Genomic DNA, 21,946 nt, shown 5'->3' on the forward strand with positions numbered 1-21,946 from the left:
ATGGGGTAGGCAGGGGGGAGGGGGCCTTTGGGGGGGAAGGGATGTCAAGGGTTAAAGGAGTTTCCCTTGGGGTACACAGGCCAAGTCTGTACCTGTCCTGACCACACCAGGTCCAGGAGAAGGCAGGGCAGTTACTAGTCAGGGTCCCCTCCTCCCATACCTTCTCTCCAGTTGCTCCCTACCTGGTTTCCAAAGCCCACTCCAGTCTGCAGGTGTGCTGCTGAGCCAGGCAGTGGGGAGGCTCTGGCTGTGTGACTATGGGGCCTGGGGCTGGGCATCTAGCTGTCCCTCGGGCTTGCTCTTTCTCTCTCCATTCCATGGGGCCAGGTTCACATTAGAGGTGCCTGGAGGTGGAGGGAAGCTGGGACTGTTATTTCAAGGAATCCCTGTGTGAGTCACACAGCTGAGTGATGGGCACTTCTGGAAGGCAAGCCTTACTTGCTGGGTCTACAGGCAGGTGCTGATGGGCAGTTAAGGAGGGCTCGTGGTAGAGGGCATGTGCCTGGCAGCCTCCTAGGCCTTCATCTCTTGCCTGTGAACCTGCTCTGCTTCTGCTTCCTTCACATCCCAGGGCCATGTCGTCCTGGGCCTGGCTCTGGCATCAGGACAGTGGAAAGCCCCAGGTAGCAGAATCTGACCATTTACTTCAGGCATCCTCCCTGTGGACTAGTGCAGGGGTGGGATGTTCTTGTTGGTGAGGACCCAGTGACTACAGAGCAATCTGGGGCTGGGACTTCCTGGCTTCTATCTCATGCTGGTGGCTAGCTCCTCGACCCCAGGGGAGGCAGCAGCTTTTGGTGGCAAATGCCCATTATGGGCATGGGGATACATGCCCCCACGAACTTGGCTGGTGCCAAGCAGGGCTGGCCCTGGGGCTGTTTCCAGACTTGAGAATGGGATGAATTCTAATGCATTTTTGAGCTCTGACTTGGGGATGGTGGTGGACTTCCTCCCACCATTCACTGTCCCCTCTGAAGGTGAGGCCAGACACCCCACACAGAGCAGGTGGTCAGGGAATACAGCCTGGGTCTGCTGGAAAAGTTGCTCAGGGTGTCATCAGGGTGTCCCATCCTGGGTGGCTGTGACTCACTTCAGGCCACATTGAAGGCACTGCCAAACAGGAACCTGAAGTTCGGCATCTGTGACCCTCAGGCAGCCTCAGTTTCCCTGTGTGCTATGGGTATCTGTGTGTCTTCTATGAGGGCTGTATGTAGGCATTGGCAGGTGCTAAGATCCCATGGACACTGGCAGCTCAAAACTCCATGTTGAGAGTGAGATCACAAGAGGGGAGGCTGGGGACAAAGGTGTCCCTCACTTGGGAACTTTACAGCTCCCTGGAGGGCAGCCCAGGACCTTAGGGGAGTCTAAGGGGATTAAATCAGAGGAACTAGGAGGTTCCCCAAAGCCTCATTAGAGATGGTCAGAGAAAGACATCACAGGAGGGACCCCAGGGTTTTGGGTTAGGGATGTGCACTGTTTTGCCCTGAGGGGGAGGTGAAGGTGTCTGGGCCCCATGAGGGAAGATTGTAGAATGCATTTAGGTGATGGGTCTGGACTTAGGTTACATCCTTCAACAATCCTCTGAGGTAGCAACCTGTTGACAGTCACATAGTGAGGGTGAGGTAGGCTAGGGAACCCAATACAGGTCTCTGTCACTCCACCCCATGATGCTGGCCAATTTGTGCCAGGATGGAGCAAGTGCCGGAAGGTCCCAGTGCCCCTCTGTGGAAGTTCTCAATTCAATTAAGCCAATTAAGGTCTGAAAGATGAAAGAGCCCAGAAATGGTACGTTCCCTGCCCTTTTGGTGCCTACAGGCCGTTCTCGGCAACCAGCCCAGGCCGGAAACTCTGTCAGGTCTGCAGAACTGATAGGCCTGGTCACTTCTGTTCTTGGCCATTTCAGTGATGCCTGTTGTCCTTATTCAAACTGATGGAGGCCATTTCTCAGGTTTACAGAGACCTAGAGAAAGAAGAGTATATGCTGTTTGCTCTCTATGGTAGCCAACAGTTACTCAAACCTGGACCTCACCTTGACTGATGGCTCCTAGCCCATGGCCTATTAAGTTCATAAAGACAAGGTGGGTAAATGTGACTGCCCATCCCAATCTGCCTTACCGCCATTCACTCATTCCTCCAGCCCTGTCCCCAGCTAGGGCTGACCACACAGTAGACTTCCTGCCGACTCAATAACCACCCATTTCAAAGAGCTAATGATTTGGAAAGTGGGAGAAACAGAGTCACCAAGTATTGGTGCCAAGCAGAGCAAAATAGGAATGGCCATGGGATTCTAAATTCTGCAGAAATCAATTTTGGCTGGAGTATTAACTGGCAGAGATGTTTTGGAGAATGTTCCACTGGAATTGTGAGTAAAAAAAAAATTCATTGGAGATCAGCAGGTGGGGATGGGAGAGAAAGGTGTGTGCTCAAGTCTCACAGCAGTGCAACTGTGGCAGAGTGAGCAGTGGCCATAGGTAGGCCAAAGTGGGGCACAGTGAACAGGCAGGGTGTGGGGGCAGGAAAGGATCCAGAAGGTGCTTTGAAGGAAGTAGGCCCTTTACTTGATGGAACTGGGGAAATGAAACAGGGAGCATGGCAGGACCAACATGTTTTGTTCTAGAATGATGGTGCCTGAATAGGGGAAGATGGTGACTCAGAGCAGCATGGTGACCAGTTGCCTGATAGGGCAGAATCTCTCTGGCTGCAGGGAGGGGACACAGCTTGACCTCATCAGAAGCTCTGGCCTTGCCTTTCTGTTTGGTGTCCTTACCATGAATCACCACTGGCCTGGTCAGCCACAGTGAAGACAGTACACCAGTCAGGAGCTTCTCAAGGACCTGGTGTGGCTCTGCCTGGGCCACTACTGCTGCTTAATTGAGGGCATGACCACACTGGGCAGCAGGGGCAGGGAGTGGAAGGGTAGACCTAGCCTGGTCAGAGGAGGGAGAAGTACAAGACTGAGTAAAGGCCCCATACCTGGGTAACTGTGCCTGTGGCCTGCAGGTACTTGCTCTGAAGAACAGGAATTTCTGTTGGGCTCATGCACCACCCAAGAGCCCACCCACTCAATGTACCATTCACTCTGTCCCCTGCCCCGTGTCCTGTAGGTACTCTACAACCTCCTCTACTCCTCCAAGTGTGTGAAGAGGCTGAAAAAATGAATGTGCTCCAAAGGAACAAAATCATCCATCTTTCCTTTTAGAAACTGCCCATGTAGTGTCCCTAGGCAGCTCAGTTGGGGACATTGGCTGGAGCCTCCAATACACATGGGCCCTATTGTTTGGGTCTCTCACAGCAGCCCTTCCTGCCTGGGGCCTAGGAAGCTAGCTCACAGGGGTTTTGTATTGGTGTAAGCCAGTGCCTGTGTGGTTGAACCAGACCTGTCTATTCCTCAGTCTAGCAGCCAGCAGGCTGGAGGTGGCAGGGGTGGGGAACAGCCCAAACCTTCCAGATGCTGTGTACTAAGGTTGTATGGGGCACCTGGAGCTCAGCTCAGAGAAGGGAGAGGAGAAGGCACACCTGGCAGACAGAAGCATTGTCCTAAGCCAAGGTTCCAGGGCAGGGGTAGGTGGAGGCAACCTGAAGACAAGGAGTGCAGGTATCAGTTGAAAGCAGCCATCGCTGCCTTGAGCTGTCAGAGGCAGCAGATCCAGCTTCCTCTGGCACAGCAATTTCCCTTGGTCAAACCCTAGTTTCCTTCACTGACAAAAAGGAGAGTGGTTACTGCCACCACCTTCTAGGTGGCTGGGGGTGTTCACAGGGCACCCCCGGAAAGAGCCCACCAGGGGCTGCCTGGCTTCCTGTACTCACATTGCTTGCCCCGGATATTCTTGAGCTCAGGGCTCACCTCTGCTGCTCAGTCAAGCAGAAGGGCCTCAGCCCCTCCCCCCACCCTTCCATCTCTGCTCTTTCTTTTGCCTCTTTCCAATTTTTTCTCCCACATGTCCCTTCCTGAAACCCCGTGGCTCTTGGCTCTTGAGCCTGACCTTATGTCTGTCACCCTGCTTGTTATGTGCCTACAATACAGAGAAGGAATTAGCTTAGTCTTGTAGACCCTCTGCCCCCACTTACACATGCCCTTGCTGGGCACACATAGATGCTCAGTAAATATTCGTCAGACGATTGGCTGGAGGAATGGGTGGGAAAGAGGTGTGTGGGAAAGGGGGAGGATGGTGCTGGCATGTGTCCGTCATGTTCCCACATCATCAGGAACTGAAGGCTTCTCCTCATGGCCAGTGTCTAGAAAGTTAACACCAGGTGTCCAAACCTTTCAGTTGGGGATCACTTGGGATAGGCATTTTCTGAAGCAGATCCCCTGACCTGTGGCTTCTTTTGGATTTCTCTTGTATGGGCTGGGGGCACATGTTGGAATAGCTCATTGTTTCCCAGAAACTCTGGTCTTCTCCCATGAGGGCTGTGGTACATCACATAGGGGCTAGTAGGATCATAGGATTGTAGACTGCTGGGCTGTAAGAGGCAGGAGCTGTCCTGAGAGCAAAGGCCATGAACTTGCCCCACTCCCTTGCCTTCTCAAGGGCCTTTTTGCCTGTTTTTCAGGGGTCTGTCATCCTGGGTGGTTCTAGATCAGAAAACTGGAGCTTCCCCAAAGGTGAGGTCTGGCCCAACTGAACCTTGTCACCAGGGGGGGGGGGACTCTGCTGATGTCAAGGCCAAGGCCATGTGCACTGGACTAGTTCAGTTCCAGGAGGATGTATCACATGACCTTGGGGTATGTGCCCTCTTATGTGCAGGCTTCTAGGAAGAAGAGATAGGAAACGTGAAGTCAGGGAGGGCTGTGACCCAGCCGAGGAAGGAGGCAAGCCCAGGACAGCCCAGTGTTCTCACCAGCAGTTCCTTGGCTGAGGAGAGGGGCACTGGTGTATAGGGGACAGTGTGAGGGATGACAGGCTCATGCTGCTCTCAAAGGGGGGAATGGTGTGCAGCCTGGCAGTGGCCTGGCTGCTTTGAGTGTGGAAGAGCCCAGCTGCTTACTGTGTCCTCAGGAGGGAAGCGTGTTGGACGGGTATGGATAGCACTGTGCTGGGGGCAGGGTGTTGGCAGTCACCAGTGACCTGTGGCTGCTCTGGCCTTTTTCCCATGTGCCTTTTCCTGGTCACTTCCCCTTTACTTCCTTTGTCCCTTCCCTCTCTCCCTCCCTTCCCTTTTCCTACCTTCTCTCTCTCCTTCCCCCTCATCTCCCCTCTCTGCCTCCCTCCCTCTGGGCTTCCTCCTTTCATCCCTCCTGGCCCCCAGGTACCCTCAGGGCTACAGAAATACCTTGTGCACTAAGCCTTGACCTCGAGCCCAGCTGTCCCCGTCCACGGCTGGGCCTACTCTCAGGAGCCTTGCACAGCCCCAGGCCTGAAACTGAGTCACTGAGGCTGCACCAGAAGACCACCGGGATTTATAGCATGACAGCTGCACCGGGCGAGTCTTAATCAGGCAAGAGCAGGGAGTGAGATGGGGGGACAGGCAAGGAGTTGACCATGGGGCGCAAATAGTTTACCCATACTAGGCAGGACTGGCCACTGTCAATCCCAATGCACTGCCTCAGATGGGTTTCCAAATGGATTTGGGGACAACAACAGCCTCTGTGCCCCGGCTGGCCAGTGCTGTTGTCAGGAAGGTCCCGGACAGGAGGCACTGACACTTCTTCCATCCTTACCTGGGCAAGCCCTCCCAGCTCTGGGTGCTCACAGTGGGCAGAACTGGGGGTGGCCTGGAGGGTGGGGCCTTGCAGGGCATGAGGGTCCCTGATGCAGCCTGGCTTATACAGAGTAAAGATTTATAGAGTATGTTCTGGAAGACTGGACCTTAGTTCTGTCTCAACCCTTGGCTTCTTCTCACCTCCTCCCCAGGTGTCCACACTAAACCACTTTCCCACCATCACCGCACCTTGCCTGGCCACTGGGACTGCAGGTGGCCACCTATTCCCATCTGTGGCTGAGCTGAGGCTACTTCTGTGAGAAGGCCCGACAGATAGGATGGGCGATATGGCCAACAGTTCCATCGAATTCCACCCCAAGCCCCAGCAGCAGCGGGAGGCCCCCCATGCAGGCGGCTTTGGGTGCACATTGGCTGAGCTGCGCACCCTCATGGAGCTCCGAGGGGCTGAGGCACTACAGAAGATCCAGGAAGCCTACGGGGATGTCAGTGGGCTTTGCAGGAGGCTGAAGACCTCACCCACAGAGGGTAAGTCCCTCTGGCTGGGTGGGGCCACAGGGGAGACTGGGGACACAGGGCCTACTTACTCCTGAGGATGTGATCAAGGGATCCATGTGCCCCTGCAGCACTTCCTAGAGGGGCTCTGTGGAGGGGAGGCCCACGTGACCCTTGAGGAAACCAAGACCAGGACCCTGAAAGTGCCCTCCTCTTGAGCAGGAGACACCGTGCAGGAGGTGCTGTTGTCCTTGAGTAACCTGAGTCCTAATGTGTGTGTGTGGCCTGACCCCCTCATCTACAACCCCATAATCAGCTCTTCTCCACCTGTAGAGTGAAAGGGACAGATAAGAACAGTATGAGGTGTACACACACAGGCCAAGGGCCTCAAACTGCATTCCAGAAAATCCCTTCCAAGGAATGAGGCAGGGCTAGGTGGCTCCTAGTTGACAGAGGAGGAAACACAGCCCTTAACTGAACAGAATAGGTGGGAGGGGTGTAGGGTACAAGTCTTCGGGGACTCAGGTTGCCAGGGGATTCACCCTGGGAGAGAGGAATGGCCTAAGGATGGCACAGGGCTATTGGAGTCTGGTGGCAAGGGATGGCCAAAGCTAGGGCACAGTAGGCCCATAATGCTGATTGGAAGCGACAGTGGTCACAGGCAGTCCCAGAGAGGCAGTGCCACAGTGAGCCTCTAGGAAGCCTAGTGAGCATCCTCTAGAAGAGTCTGGGATAGAGACCTGACTGCCATCTTGGAACCCCACCTCCCCTTGCGGGAAGCAAAGCTCTGTCATTCCCTGTGTGGCCTGCCTCAGCCCTGCTGGGGTCTGCCACGAGGCAGGGACCACCCAGGAGCCAGGCACAGCCCCATATTCCAGGAGCTGGAGCACTTTCTGGTCCAGCTGGCACTGGGCTGGCAGGGTTGCCAGGGCTAGCCCAGCCCAATGCCAGGCCTGCTCCCCAGCCAGCACTGATTGATTTCATCAGCTGCCTGTCTCAGTGGCGGCACCTTGGCCCACCCAGTGCTGCTATCCCTGGCTGTCACCCTAGGTTCCTCCTACTTTCTGGCACCCCTGACCCATCCATCACCAGGCGCTGCCCACTCTAGTTTATAAATCAATCCCTTGATGCATTCCCTCCTGACCATTGCCTCTACTCTGGTCTAGGCATGGCCCATCACTTTCAGCCTCCTTGCTCTGCCCTCACCCCCCACTCAGACTTTAGGGCACAAATAGGATCCTGGTGCTCTGATCTCACCCTAGCTGGGCTTCAGAAAGCTCACTCTGTCTTCATGGGCCCAGGGGAAAAGCAGAGGTAGAAGGAAGGAAGCCCATAGGGCAGGTGAGGAATTCCATGGTGGAGTGGCCTCCCTGAGCCACCTAGGTCTCCCTGTACCCATGGACACCCTGTCCCACCTACCGCACGCACCAGCCTGGAGCAGCATGCTATCAGGGCAGATGGCTGGGCTCTGTGCCAAAGGATCTCATTCCTTCCCTCCTCCTTGCCCACCCCTCTGAGGACTTGGGGCCTCAGAGGAGGCCAGGGTGGAGGGCCATTTAGCCACAAGGGCTCTGGCCTCTCCCAGATCAAAGGAAGCAGATGGGCTTCAGCTGGCAGCTCTTCCCTCTGCCCGTCAGGCCTTGTTAAATATTTAAAATGTCAAGGCCCCTGGGAACCTTCCTGATTCTGCCACAGAGCTCAGGAACTTGCCTGGTGTCTGAGGAGGGGGTGGGTGTAAAGAAGGGCAGGTGTGCAGGTGGGTGGCCCAGCCCCTGACATGCTTCTGAGCACCTGTGTCCCTGTAGCCCCAATGGAGGGAGCCACGAGGCCTGGCTCTTCTTCCTGCAGAATGAAGCAGCCTGAGAACCAGTCCCTCACAAGCTGCTCAGGCTTCAGCTGTCTGATGCTAGGAGCAGGTGTCTCTCACTCCCCTTGTCCCCTCAGCCAGGCCATGAGCCACAGGAAAGCATGAAGTTTTCAGTAGGCCTACTGGATTGGCCAAAAGTTCTCACCCAGGCTCAACTGCTCATTCCAAATCAGAGACAGTGGCCTGAGCTGTAGGAGGGGCTGGCTCCACATCAACCCCCTGGCAGGGTGGGAAGATGTGGGGGTGCCAGGAGGGGCTTTATGGGGAGGAGGGAGGCCAGATAGGTGTGTGGAATGTTGGGAGAGAGGGATTGTGACTACTGGCAATCAGCGTATCAATCCACTGCCTTCTCAGTCTTTGTAGGGATCCAAGAGGCTTCCAGAACCTGTCCTGAAGAAAGCTGCTCATGTTTGTCAGAGAACCTCAGTGATAGACTTTCTAGGGCCCCATGCCCTCCCCTGTCTGGTCTCCACAGGCAGTCATGGGAAGGAGGGGGCAGATTAGCTGAGAGCCAACACGATGTGGTCCTAATCCAATTCCGATGGCATCTGGCCTCTGCTCTGGGCAGACGGCCCATCTGTGTCCATGCCAACCAGCAGGCCCCTGCCCCCATGCCCTGGACCCAGGCTGCCCTAGGGCCTGCTGGGCAGGCATGTGCTCAGAACCAGAGGGGCCTCAGCTGCCTCCACCCCCCACCACAATGAGCTGTTAGGACCCCCAATCCCCCAGGAAAGGGGCCAGTCTGAGGGCAGCTGCTGGTTTCAGGCAATGGGAGAGAATTGCTGCAGTAGCAAGGGCAAATCAAGGCCAAGGGCAAGGTGGGGGAAGGGGAAGGGACCTCCAGGAAAGGGGCTCAAGGGCCCACTGCCCTTGGGGACAATCCAGGCATGTGCATCAGGACAGCAGGAGGCAGACTCACATGGTGCTTTGGGGACCTACAGGCTTCAGGGGACTTTGGTCTCACTCTGGAAGCTCCAGGCCAGGAGCAGTAGAAACCCCAGGTATGTGGGAGGCTCCTGCTGCCTTCCTGGGGCATCTCTCATAGTTCCTATAGGTAAAGAAGATAAGGCCCTGTCCAGAGTGATGGACATGTCTCTCAGCTAAATCCCTGGCCTCAGCCCCCTACCCTACCCAGTCCCCTACCCTGGCACCACAGAAGCTGAGGTCTGGATTTTCTCCCAGACGTCCTACTGGAGAAGCTGCAAGCCTTCTGAAAGAGACCTTTGGCCCTGGCAGAAATCTGAGCCACCAGCTGGGCCCAGGCACCATGAGGCCATGAGAAGAAAGGCAGGGACAGCTGTGGCCCTTCTGAGTGGGAAGGACACTGTGTGGCCATCGCCTAGCTGGGTGGATGTGCCAAGGCTGTGTAGGCTGCGGCTTTTGCTCTTGTTGGCCCTTCCATCTCGAATGGGCCTCACCCTGCCCCTTTGCATAAGCCCCATCGTCAGCGCTTCTTGTTCTCGAGTCATCTGGGGCTGAGCCTTCCCAAGCTCACTGCCCAGTGAGGGCCCCATGGACCGGATGGCCCTTCTGCACACCTCCTGTCCATGCAGCAGGTGGCAGGAGTTAACGCCAGCCACTCTGGGCCAGGAGCCATAAGCTGCTGTCTGTCCACCAGGTGTCACTGTGGGGTTGGGCACTTTGGGGGTGCAGCACTGACGATTTGTGGGAACTCAAGGAGGGGCTGGATCAGCCTGGACTGAGAATCCTGAGGGCTAAAGGCAGGGGGTTGAATCATCTTACCTGCCTACCTCTGAATAGGTGTGCAGGCTCAGAGGCCCATGGCTTGGATGCCAAGCCTAAATGGGCCCGAGGAGATTGTGTATCCCAGCCCACAAGAACTTGCTCAGGGTGTGGAGGTAGCCTGAAGGGCTCTAGAGCCATGAGTGGAGTACCTCTGAGCCCCTGGGCCTACATCAATTAAGGAGCTTCAGCTGCTTAGGACTGAAGGGGTCCCCCACCAGAACTGGTTCCCTCCCCTCAGTGTCCTTTGCCTGCTGATAATGTGCCACTATCACAAATAACTGATGGTCTCCCAGCATCCCCACCTCTTGTCTTTAGGGATGATGGATGACAATTGGACTAGGAAAGGTAGCTGTCATTGTGAAGCCAAGGCCAATTGTGGGGCTTCTAAGAAAACTAAACGTGGCTCTGCCCATAATTCAAGTCTCCATGTGTGCACACAGCCTCCCAGTTCTAGAGGAGGCAGTGGGAGTCCACGTCCTACCCCTTAACCTGGGCTTAAGGTTGGCACTACAGCCAGGCTCTGGGAGAGGTGTTGTGAATGAGGCAGCTGTCTCCTTGCACACCTCATGGGCACCAGGTCCTTGCTTAGCCTCTCACCATTCCTGTGTCCTGGAAGCTCAACATCTGGGAGGCTCCCTCAACCTGACCTGGCCTGCAGTCAAGAACTCCGACTTGGAGCTGGGGTTGTGGCTCAGTGGCAAAGCAGTTGCCTGGCATATGTGAGGCACTGGGTTCGATTCTCAGCACTGCATATAAATAAATAGACAAAATAAAGGCCCATTTTTTTTTTTAAAAAAGGAATCTCTTTAGGAAAAAAAAGAATTCTAACTCATGGACTCAGACCCCTTTTCATCTCCAGCCTCGTCTGCCTCATTGAGACTGTCATGGGCAGGGCACCTTCCTCCCAAATGATAAGCTCCCCACCCATCCCAGCCCAGGGGCCCAGGTCCCCAGGCATGGCTGAGCATATGATGCTGCCCGCCATGGTGAGGTCAAGCAAGGCTTTACCACTGGGACTCTGGCTTTGCTTCTCCCCTGTCCACCCTGTCCCTCAACCTGGTTTCCTGGGTCTCTCTCTTCATAAGCCGCTATTGGTCCCCCTGTCTGCACCCAAGAACTTGCATCTCCCACTAGCTCTCATATTCCCTCTCTCTGTTCCTTTCCTAAGAAACTTCTGGAAATCAGGCTTCCACTCCCTGTTTCCAGTGGCTGTTCTGTCCTCCTCAGCAGTTGTGGTTCCAGAGATTCCCATATCTCTGGGCCCTGGCTGTGCATGTGCTCCTGGTTGCCTCCATGCCCTGCTCCCTTTTCAAGTTAGGCTGTGAGACCTTACATTCTCTGGGACCAGCAGACCATGGGAGTAGGGTTATGGCCAAGGCCCATTGGCTTTTCTGCTCTTAGGATGTCCATGACCCAAAAGCACATTTTCATCTTATAGACCTATGTGGGGCCCAGTGACTAGTCTGCTCTGAAGAAGACAGGGAATCCATGTTTGGAGCTAGAGAGATCTTTCCTGACAGGAAGAAAGCCCTACTTCAGAAAGGGTTCTGGTAACTTCTTTGGCATCCAGTTGAAACCAGGCTAATGTCACCCACACCCTTTTGACTGGTAACCTTCCCATGAACCCACTGAAGCTATCTGGATTCTTACTTTTCCTAGGGAGCTGCTTGCTGCTCTCTTTTATTCCTGTTTCTGGGAAACCCTGGTCCATACTAGGCCCTAATGGGCCCCTCTGTGCTTTTCACTTGTTAGGCCTTAACCGTCAGTTTCTTGCAAAGCCCCACTCAGAGACATTTTGGATGGAGCACAAAACAGCTTTACTCATGTGTGTATCAGGAGGAAGTTGTAGCCCCTCTGCCTGGCCCTGCATCCGTTCCTTAGACTGGGTTTTCTCAAGCTAGCTGTGGAGAGCCACACACTCACTCCCACATGCTTGGCCCCAAAGGTCTGCAGAAAGGCTCATGGCGCCATGTCTGCACAGTTCCTGCCTTCTACAACCATAGAGTCCAGAGGGAGAGGCAGCCCAGCCAGAGACCCCAAAAGCAGCAGGTCAGGCAGGGCCTCTTGGGGGTTCCTAGGACTAAAGCTGGCCTTCTCATCCTTTCCCTCTGTGCTTCTACTGCCCTCCTGGGAATTGTGCAGGACTGGCGGACAGCACCAACGACTTGGAGAAGCGCAGGCAGATCTATGGGCAGAACTTTATCCCTCCCAAGCAGCCCAAGACCTTCTTGCAGCTGGTGTGGGAGGCCCTGCAGGATGTGACCCTCATCATCCTGGAGGTGGCCGCCATCGTCTCCCTGGGCCTCTCCTTCTATGCACCTCCTGGAGAGGAGAGTGAAGGTGAGGGGAAGGGCTCTGGGCTGGAAGGAGTGGAGGCAGGGTCCTAAGATGTCCCACCTGGGCTTGGCTCTGTAACTTCTTTTCCTCTTCCCTTCTCTCCTTGGGCAAAGCCTGCGGGAATGTATCAGGTGGGGCAGAAGATGAGGGGGAGGCTGAGGCTGGCTGGATCGAAGGGGCCGCCATCCTGCTGTCTGTCATCTGTGTGGTGCTTGTCACGGCCTTTAATGACTGGAGCAAGGAGAAGCAGTTTCGAGGCCTGCAGAGCCGCATTGAGCAGGAGCAGAAGTTCACAGTCATCCGGAATGGGCAGCTCCTCCAGGTCCCTGTGGCTGCACTGGTGGTGGGGGACATCGCTCAGGTCAAGTATGGTGAGTGTGCCAATCTTCACCCACCCCACCAAGGAAGCCTGACTCCCATTTCCAAGAAGCATGGGCCACAGGACACCCCCGTGCAGGCTGTCCCCAGTACACAGGTGCTTTCACCCACAGGGGGCGTGAGGCAGCATGGAAAGGGAATATTAGAGATGTAATCACACCCCAAGAAGTAGACTGTTTCCACAGCCCCCCACTACTGCAGGAGGGAAATGTTGACCCTGTCCGCTGCAAGCTGGACAACATGGCTAGTTGGGGGTGGTTCCCTCCCCCACAAAGGAGGAGACTGAAAGAAGAGGGATTTCGACTCCTTTGACCACCTGGCTCATCATGTCTAGAGGGACCTTCCCTGGGAGAGCCGGGAGGAGGTGGTGGGGAGAAAGGTCCCCTGGACCCACAGCCTCTGGTTCTGGCTCGGGGTGGACCTGTAGGAGACCTGCTGCCTGCCGATGGCGTGCTCATCCAGGGAAACGACCTGAAGATCGATGAGAGCTCTCTGACAGGCGAGTCGGATCATGTGCGCAAGTCAGCTGACAAAGACCCTATGCTGCTTTCAGGTAAGGGCTGCCTTCCCAACCAGCCCACTGAAGTCAGCAGATTGGAAGCCATTTGTCCCAATATCCCCATTGAAGCCATTTGCCAGACTCACCTCAAGAGGGCAATTTCCCTAAATAGGTTTTCCAGTTAGGGGGTTTGAGGACTGCACCCATCACAAAGCCAGAGTGGGCCACTGGAGAACTGATGGTGGTACCTACAGCCACAGGGCTCCAAAAGACCGTTGGTAGTCCTGAATGGGGAGGAAATTTCATGGGGATCAAAGTAGCACTTCTCCCAAATCTAGACCTTCAAGGAGATCCAAAAGAGGCAAGTGTTCCTTTTCCTTTTAGCCTAGCATTTATCCCAAGGGGAAATGCAGTGTGAAACTGGACAGAAAGGCCAGAGCCCCCTGGTCAGAGCCCCCTGTGAATGGCTCACCCAGGCTTCTGCCAAGTACCTACCCCTCTGGGCCTATGGGTTTCCTCTGAGCCAGCCGAGGATTTGGGTCAATACAACTGTAGCAGCCTCTGAATGATGAGTTCTTGCCTCTGGGATTCCTTGGGAACCCTCATGTAGGCACTGAACATGTCTCTCACCAGGTGGTGCAAATCTCTGTCTCAGTCTCTCTGTATTGCTGTGTTAGGCACTCATGTCATGGAAGGTTCTGGAAGAATGGTGGTAACGGCCGTTGGTGTAAACTCCCAGACAGGCATTATCTTTACCTTGCTTGGAGCTGGTGGAGAGGAGGAGGAGAAAAAAGATAAGAAAGGTAAGGCAACCCTGACTTCTAGTTTCTAGTTCTGACAGGGACAGTGGGGCACTGCTCTTCTTTGTCTGCCTATCAGCAGTCTCCTGCTGGCCAGTCCCAGGCTCCCAGGAGATCCAGCCCTCAAAGGATGACAGGCTATGTCCTCTCTTCTGATTTTTCTTGGAAATCCTTCTTCTAGGGTTTTATCCCCCAAAGTCAGCAGGCCAGGGGCCCCTCCAAATCTGTGTAAGGGCAGCTTCCCTGGAATGGCTGCTTCCTGAAGGCTTTGGAATGCTCTGCCTGGACAGGAATGAGGTCAGAGGGACACAGGGCTAGACTCGTTGGCTTCACTGGATGCTCTGGGAGCTTAATGACCACCCTCAGGGTGCTCAGCCCTTATACCCTTAACAGTGAATACACAATAAAATGTCAAGAATCGGGGGTCAATACAACAGCCAGGGAAATAGGGGTCATGAACTCAGAGGTGGAGGACTCTTAAGCACAGCAAAGAAGACATGGTAGAAAGGATAGGATTTGTGAAAGGACATTCAGGATCACAGGATGCTGGGATGGGATAGGGGCAGGACCAGATCATAATGGGTGATGGCCCTTGTCCTAGGGACAGCAGTGTCAAAGGACAGATAACTTCAGAGAGCTCAGCTCCATAGTGGTCGTATCCTCCCTAGCACAGAGCTAGTCTGCTGCCCTGCAAGCGTGGCCAGAGTCTCCTTTGGTCCTCAGTCTATGGAGGTCAGCTATGGAGCTGACCTCCGTACTCCCTGACCCGCTGGATCTTGGCACTATGGATCAGGTGTTCCCTTCTGTAACTCTGACCCACATTTTTTTATCACTCCCCAAACCAAGTGGGGAATGGAGATTTCTAGATTGGTGCCTCCCAGCCGAGAGAAGCCACCTGGGCCCATCTACAAGTACAAAGGACCTGCACTGTGGGGAGAACTCTGCTTCCTGTGGGAAGCTCCAGCAGGAATCTGGGGCCAATGACCTGGGGAAGGGATGATTAGTCTTAGGCTGCCAGAGCCAAGAAAGCAGGTGAGACAGGTCAACATAAGGAAGAATGCTCTATCAGCCTAGTCGTGGGCCACCTCTTGAAGCTCTCTGCTCATGGAGGCAGTGACAGAGGAGCAGCATGAGCTTCAGTGGCCTGAAAGCTTTCATGGACCATCTCCTGGCCACCTGGGCCTGTGTGTCCCCATGTGGACACCTCCCTGCTGCTACCAGGCCAGGCCTTCCCTCCACCACCTCATGTTTGCTCTACTGAGGCCCCTATCCCTGTAAAGCTAGTTCAGAGTCCTCCCCTAGTGAGAAGCCTAAGGGTGCACAGGCAGGTAGTGAGCCCAGGCCTCATCTGGTCTGGGCTGGCTGAGGCTGGAGTCCCTAGACCTTTCTATATAGAAGAACAATTGACTCTGCCTCGTGGCCTCTTGGTCCCAGCTGATTAGCAGGGAGGCCCTTTCCACATAGGGTCACCTTCCCCGTGCTAAGGTTCTCTCCCTTGGGCTGTTGGAACATATATTTCCTAGTGTCCCCTGTGGTTCCTTTGCAGAATCCTGGCCTCTTGCTCTGTCCCTTAAATGTTGGTGTCCTTCACTGCTGGGTCCTAGGCTCTTCCTCTTTGAACATAAACAGACCCCCTCCAACCCCTACCAGGACCCTTTCTCCCACTCTCTTCAGCACCAATAGGCTGTGCAACTTAGTGGCCAGAGCTTCTTTGAGGAGGGGTACCCTGATGGGCCCTAAGGGGGAGCAGCAGCCACCATGCCCAATGTCTCCCCGCTCCTTGCCTCATTGACTCCCTATGAGTCAACCCAGTCTGTTGGGCATACTCCAAAAGTGCCCCCTGTCCACTTGCTGCCATTTGCCTTTTTAAAAAATATTTATTTTTTAGTTGTAGTTGGACACAATACCTTTATTTTGTTTATTTATTCTTATGCGGTGCTGAGGATCGAACTGAGGGCCTTGCACATGCTAGGCGAGCACTCTACTGCTGAGCCACAACCCCAGCCCTGCCCTACAGTCTCTCCTTCCTTTGGGCCCTCACAACCCCAGGGCTTCCAGCAGCGCCTGCCCTTGTTGTGCTGTGTTATCATCTTACTGTCATCCTATGTCTATGGGTGTCTCTTTCCCCTCCACCTCAGATATCTCCCTTACCTCTGAACTATCCTCAGCCTCCACAGGAGCCCTGGACAGAGGCCCCAATCTATGTTCCACTTCTGGATAGAAGGAGGATCTTGCCATGCTTTTGGGGGATCCCAGATCCCAATCCCCCTGCCTGGGATCCACCTAGCACCTTGTCTGTGTCCCTGGATCCCCAATGACATGAGCTATTTTGTGGTGACTGATAGATCAAGTCCCTCCTGCCCTGGTCAGTTCCCCTCTGGATTGGGGCCAGCGTAGGTATGGCCCCCAGGATAGCCCTCCTAACTGCCACCTACCTCGTGCAGCCCTCAGGTGTGGTCAGCACTGTGGGAAGGCCCTTCTCAAGACAGCAGTCCTTTCAGAAACTTCCCACTGCTCTCCCATGTGACTCAGGAATCATCTAGTCTGCCTTCAAGGCTTCACTGTATGCCTGGAGTCAAGGCTCAGTGGGAAGCCCTGGCCCTGGGTTTTGTGTGGTAACCACATTCTGGGAGGTGGTGGCAGAGTGAGCCTGGAAAATACAAGGTATGGAGAAGGTCTCTCTGTGGACAGCATCAGGGCCACCAGCAATTAGACACATCCTCCTCCCGCCCATCTCACGTGGTTCCAGGCTGCACTGTCTGTGCTCCAGCTCTGCCTACTGTCCTGTGCATGTCTGTTTGTCTTGGCCATATGGATGTTCTCAAGTCTCCGTGTCTGTCATTCCTCTTCCATTGTAGGAAAGCAGCAAGATGGGGCGATGGACAGTAGCCAGACCAGAGGTAATGTGTACGCAGCGCTGCTAAGGGCAGCTGAGGAGCCTGGGGGTTGGGGCTGGGTAGAGTGGGTGTGTGGGAGGGGCCACCCACCAATGGAGCAAGAGCAGCACCAAGAGACCAGGTGAGTGAACTCTATGGTCCTGCCCTGGCCTGAGAATGGAGGAGCACCCCCTAGGGCTGCTCTGAGCCTCCCATCCACGGACACTTCTGGAAGCCCAGACCAACCACCTAGATGTTGGCTAGCAGACACCTGAGCTATTGGCCATTATGCACCTGAGATCTGTGCATAAAGATAATCTGTGCTAGGCACCCTGCGTCCTCTGGCCAGAGAAGGAACCTGATATACAAAGAAGTTGACTTTCCCAAAGCTCTGGTCCTGGTCCTGTGGGTTTCCCATGTCAGCTTCCTTCTGACTGACCCTGTGGACCAGGGTGACAGAGCAACCCTCCAATGGGCAGAGGCCCAGCTCTCCTCTAAGCCCTGAGTCCCTAGTGGGCTCTGGCACTCTGTGGCTGGACAGCAGATGGCAGCCCAAGGAGGAGAAGCAATCCAAGTCAAATCAGCAGTCAGTTCTGGGTATTGGAAGTGTGACCTCAGGAAGGTCGTGGTACAAGAGATGGACCTTCTCAAGCAAGTATGGTATCTACTCACCCAGGGACCTAGGGACTGAGACTGGATCAGATAAGCCAACTAGAGCTGAAAGGATAAAATTGAAGTTGGGAGGGAATTTGGGGAAGGGCTATGGGAGCATGACAGTAGTTGGGGTACAAGGATAGAAGTGGCCCAGCTGGGCAGGACTTGGCATATCCCTGAGGCTACTGAGAGGAAGGTACTATGGTGAGTGGCCTTGGGCTAGAAGGTGGGGAGGGGGGATACAGAGGTGATGGCTGTATGCAAAGAGCCCCATTGCATGGGAGACAGAGTGATGGGGGATAAAGACAAGCAGGGAACCCCCAATTGCTGGGTCAGTTAGCCCCTCCCTGAGGAAGAGTGAAGGTAGCAAGTAGAGTAGACATGATTACTTTGGGAATGCAGCTGAAGACCCTGGAGCTCAGGGAGTGCGTGAGGCCAGAGCTTGGCAAAGAGGAAAATGAGGAGCCGCGGGGTGGGGACATACCACCACCATATCAAGCACAGCAAGGATGAGGAAGGAGGGGGGAGGGGAAGGGGAGTCCTCTGCTCCAGCAGGGAGGCAGGGAGGCAGGGAGGCAGTTGGAGGGTCAGAAAAAGCTTGCCTACTGCAGCCCAGAGAGCATACGAGTGGGAGTAGACAGACTGAGCAGGGGTGGCTGGGATAGGAGGAGGGTCCACCAGGGCCCCTAAGCCTCCCAGTGGAGCAGGGAGGTGGCTTGTACACCAGTGAGCAGATGAGTCAACCTCAGGTTCTGGAATATTCCTTGGACCACAGACCTCTCCTCAGGTATTGAGATTTGGGGCATTCCAGGACTGGCCACCTGTCTGTGTGCCCAAGTACCTTGTTCTTGTGTCTGTCCTCCCTTTCCATGAGAGAACCATTTCTCTCTCCTACCTAGCACAGTGCTGGAGCTGTCCAGCCACCTTAGGAGGGTCTGACCTTAGGCAGCAAGATGGGGGAGGTCAATAGACTCCCTTTTGCCATGTTAAGCTTGGGATTATATAAAAGAACCCACAGTGAATTCCATTTCATTTTGAATGGTATGGCATGTCTTCCCCTGTGATAGCCCCTTGTAGCTCTTTCATCCTGGCTGTGCCCTAACCTTGGCCATGGTATTCCTCTGTGTGCAGCTAAAAAGCAGGATGGGGCAGTTGCCATGGAAATGCAGCCCCTGAAGAGCGCAGAGGGTGGGGAGATGGAGGAGCGAGAGAAGAAGAAAGCCAACGTGCCCAAGAAGGAGAAGTCAGTTCTACAGGGGAAGCTCACGAAACTGGCTGTGCAGATTGGAAAAGCAGGTAGGGACAGCCAGAGGTGGCAGGCCAGGGGCCACCAGTCATGCATAAGGGACTCTGGGATCCTGGAGATGGAATCATGACATGTACAGTCAGGATGAAGAGATATTGCAGGTGGTATGGGCCAGGCAGCCAGAGGCCAGCTAGAGCCATCAGGGTCTGGCCCAACTTTCCCCAGTAAGCATGGATTCCAAACCCTTCCCTAAGGCCCAAATCACAAGCTGACCTGTTACCCAGCATGCTCTGCCCATGGCATGGTCAAAAGGCAGCCAGCAGTATCGAGGGCCTACTGGCTGGAACTCTTAACTTCTGAGGGTGGGCCACACCTAGCCAGTCCCTACAGCTGTGCCTCTCATGCCATTGGACATAGGCTCTCTGTTCTCCTTTCCACATGTCTTAGGGGACTTGACCAAAGAACATCTCAAGCTCTTATGCAAACAGGCCTTTCTCTGCCCCCACTGAGCCATCCCCCCAGCTGTTTATCCCACAACTCAAACCAAATCTGCTTTGAGCTGGCCACAGCCACAGTGTCCCTTACCTTTTCTTCCCTCTTTCTCTCTCCTTCTCAACTATGGTGGCCCTCTTCCTCCCCAACCCTCTGTGGCCTCCATCATGACCGGACAGGGCTGGTGATGTCTGCCATCACTGTCATCATCCTGGTCCTCTACTTTGTGATTGAGACTTTCGTTGTGGATGGCCGCGTGTGGCTGGCAGAGTGCACGCCCGTCTATGTGCAGTACTTCGTGAAGTTCTTCATCATCGGTGTCACTGTGTTGGTTGTGGCTGTCCCTGAGGGCCTGCCTCTTGCTGTCACCATCTCCTTGGCTTACTCTGTCAAGGTAATAATAGTGTTTACAGTTGTGGGCTTTCAGCAAGCACCTGGGCTGCATTGAGGACTAGGGGAGGTTGGGTACACCTTGGGGGGGAGGGAAGGCATTGAGTGGGGACCAAGGGGCATCTTTGCAGATCTGTTGATACAGAGGGACTTGCTGTATTCAGGGGCGTTCCCCACCTGGATCCCTGGGCACAATGAGATAAGCCAGAGAGCAAGTGGATGGTGAAGTAGACCTGAGGGTTAGCATCTCTGGGACACAAAAATAGAGAGGCCAGAGGGTTAGGAAGTGAAGATACCAGTACTGTTTGTGGGGATGGGAACAGGGAGGCGCTGGGACATGAGAAGACTATGGGCAGAGCATGCGAGAGTCAGGATGGCATCAGGGAACCTCAGGGCCAGTGGGTAACCTGAGAGGGGCCTCTGAGAAGATGAGCTCTGAGGAGAGTGACTGCCTGAAGTCTGACTGTTAGCTCTTTGAGGAGAGTCTTTCTGTCTCATAGGCCTGCTCTCTTGGTTTAGCCACCACATAGCCCAGTGCTGATCAGGGTTCCCACTGGGCTGTTACTACCACAAGTACATCATATTTGTGTTGACCATTTCTTGTTCCCCTTAACCTGATGAGTGAACAACACAAGTGTCCCCACCCGATCTATACCCTTTACAGAAAATGATGAAGGACAACAACCTGGTACGCCACCTGGATGCCTGTGAGACCATGGGCAATGCCACTGCCATCTGTTCAGACAAGACGGGCACGCTCACCACCAACCGGATGACTGTGGTCCAGTCCTACCTAGGAGATACCCACTACAAAGAGATTCCAGCCCCCAGTGCCCTGACCCCCAAGATCCTTGACCTCCTGGTCCATGCCATCTCCATCAACAGTGCCTACACCACCAAAATACTAGTGAGCTGGAGCAGGAGGGCAGGCTGACAGAGCTGCTGTGGGACAAGGGAAGGGGCTGGGCTGGGATGTGGCATGAGCTATCCTGAAGAGCTGACTATACCCCCTTAAGAACTTCTGAGAGGCTGGAGGCCCCTCAAAGGTAGAGCACAGGCCTAGAATGCATGAGGCCCTAGGTTCAACTCCCAGCATCACCAAAAAAATTTTTTTTTGAGCAGAGTCTTTGGGTTCACCCTCCTCTCAGTCCCTGACATGACAGGGTGCTCTGGCTACTGGGTGGGGCCTGCAGCTTCTAGAAGACCCTTCAAAGTCTGGTGAATGATGAGAATCCTGCCTGCAAGGGGTCACTTTGCAGCTGGGGCATGGCCCATCTAGTCCACATAGTCAGGGGAGCAGTCCTCTGCTCCCCTGACAACACACCCTAAAACACGGTAGCCACAACTGGGCAGGAGCCAGGCCCCGGGGGCAGCATGGAGGGTGCTCTTGGCCTCGGTGCCATCTTGGCTCTCCTCGCCCTGCAGCCTCCAGAGAAGGAAGGCGCTCTCCCACGCCAAGTGGGCAATAAGACGGAGTGTGCTCTGCTGGGCTTTGTCCTGGACCTGAAGCGGGACTTCCAGCCTGTGCGGGAGCAGATTCCAGAAGATAAGCTTTACAAAGTGTACACCTTCAACTCAGTCCGCAAGTCCATGAGCACGGTCATCCGCATGCCTGACGGCGGCTTCCGCCTCTTCAGCAAGGGGGCCTCGGAAATCCTGCTCAAAAAGTGAGTGGGCAACAGGAAGGAGCCAGGGGCTGGGTGGCTGGGGGCTAGTTTAAGGGTATATACAAGATTTCTTGTTTTATTTTTGTAGCAAAATAGACCTGATATAAAATTGACCATTCTCATCTCTTTAAAGTATACAGTTCAGTGGCATTAAGTACATTCACAATGTCATGCAACTGTTACTACTCGAGTTCACAAACATTTCCATCACCCCATAAAGAGCCCCTGACCCACTAAACAGCTACTGTCCATCTCCCCACCAGTCCTGGAAACCACTGATCTGATTTCTGTCTCTGCCTATTTTGAACATTTCATATAAATGGAATCCTGCAGCCAGGTGCAGTGGTGCACCCTATAATCCCAGCTATTCAGGAGACTGAGGCAGAAGGATGGCAAGTTTAGGCCAGCCTGGGCAACTTGGTGAGAACCTGTCTCAAAATAAAAAATCAAAAGGTCTGGGGATGTGGCTCAGTGGTAGAGCACTCCTGAGTTCAATCCCCAGTATTGCAAAGAAAAAAAGGAAATCATGCACTTTGTGGCCTTTGTGTCTGGCTTCTTTCATTGAGAATAATGTCCTCAAGGTTCATCCATGTATCATAATTTCATTTCTTTTTGATGGTTGACTAATATCTCATTGTGTGTATAAGATCAATTTTGTTTACCCATTCATCTGTTGCCAAACACTAGGATTTTTTCTACATTTTGGCTATTGTGAATAATGCTGCTGTGAACAAGGTTGTGTTTGAATTCACATTTTTTTTAGAGAGAGAGAGAGAGAGAGAGAGAGAATCTTTTCTTTCTCTCTCTCTCTCTCTCTCTTTTTTTTTGCTTTTTTTTT

At 54.2% G+C, this 21,946-nt stretch overlaps 1 protein-coding gene across 7 annotated transcripts in view; it reads left to right on the forward strand.

Moving 5' to 3' along the window:
- Positions 1 to 5,852: 5,852 nt before the first annotated feature.
- Positions 5,853 to 21,946, forward strand: part of Atp2b3 (ATPase plasma membrane Ca2+ transporting 3) — a 51,138-nt gene continuing 35,044 nt past the window's right edge. For 3 of the 7 annotated variants that reach the window (XM_048796764.1, XM_048796762.1, XM_048796766.1), the window contains exons 1-10: positions 5,857 to 6,189; positions 11,912 to 12,109; positions 12,220 to 12,477; positions 12,912 to 13,037; positions 13,661 to 13,786; positions 16,642 to 16,683; positions 18,445 to 18,609; positions 19,231 to 19,445; positions 20,106 to 20,348; positions 20,867 to 21,108. In XM_048796764.1, coding sequence (XP_048652721.1) covers positions 5,982 to 6,189; positions 11,912 to 12,109; positions 12,220 to 12,477; positions 12,912 to 13,037; positions 13,661 to 13,786; positions 16,642 to 16,683; positions 18,445 to 18,609; positions 19,231 to 19,445; positions 20,106 to 20,348; positions 20,867 to 21,108 — 1,823 coding nt within the window. In that variant the 5' untranslated portion in view covers positions 5,857 to 5,981. Of the gene's footprint in view, positions 6,190 to 11,911; positions 12,110 to 12,219; positions 12,478 to 12,911; positions 13,038 to 13,660; positions 13,787 to 16,641; positions 16,684 to 18,444; positions 18,610 to 19,230; positions 19,446 to 20,105; positions 20,349 to 20,866; positions 21,109 to 21,946 lie in introns of all 7 variants that reach the window. The other 4 variants (XM_048796761.1, XM_048796763.1, XM_048796765.1 and 1 more) reach the window with 2 other exon arrangements.

Source organism: Marmota marmota, unplaced genomic scaffold (assembly GCF_001458135.2).
Source record: "Marmota marmota marmota unplaced genomic scaffold, marMar, whole genome shotgun sequence".
Lineage (NCBI taxonomy): Eukaryota > Metazoa > Chordata > Mammalia > Rodentia > Sciuridae > Marmota > Marmota marmota.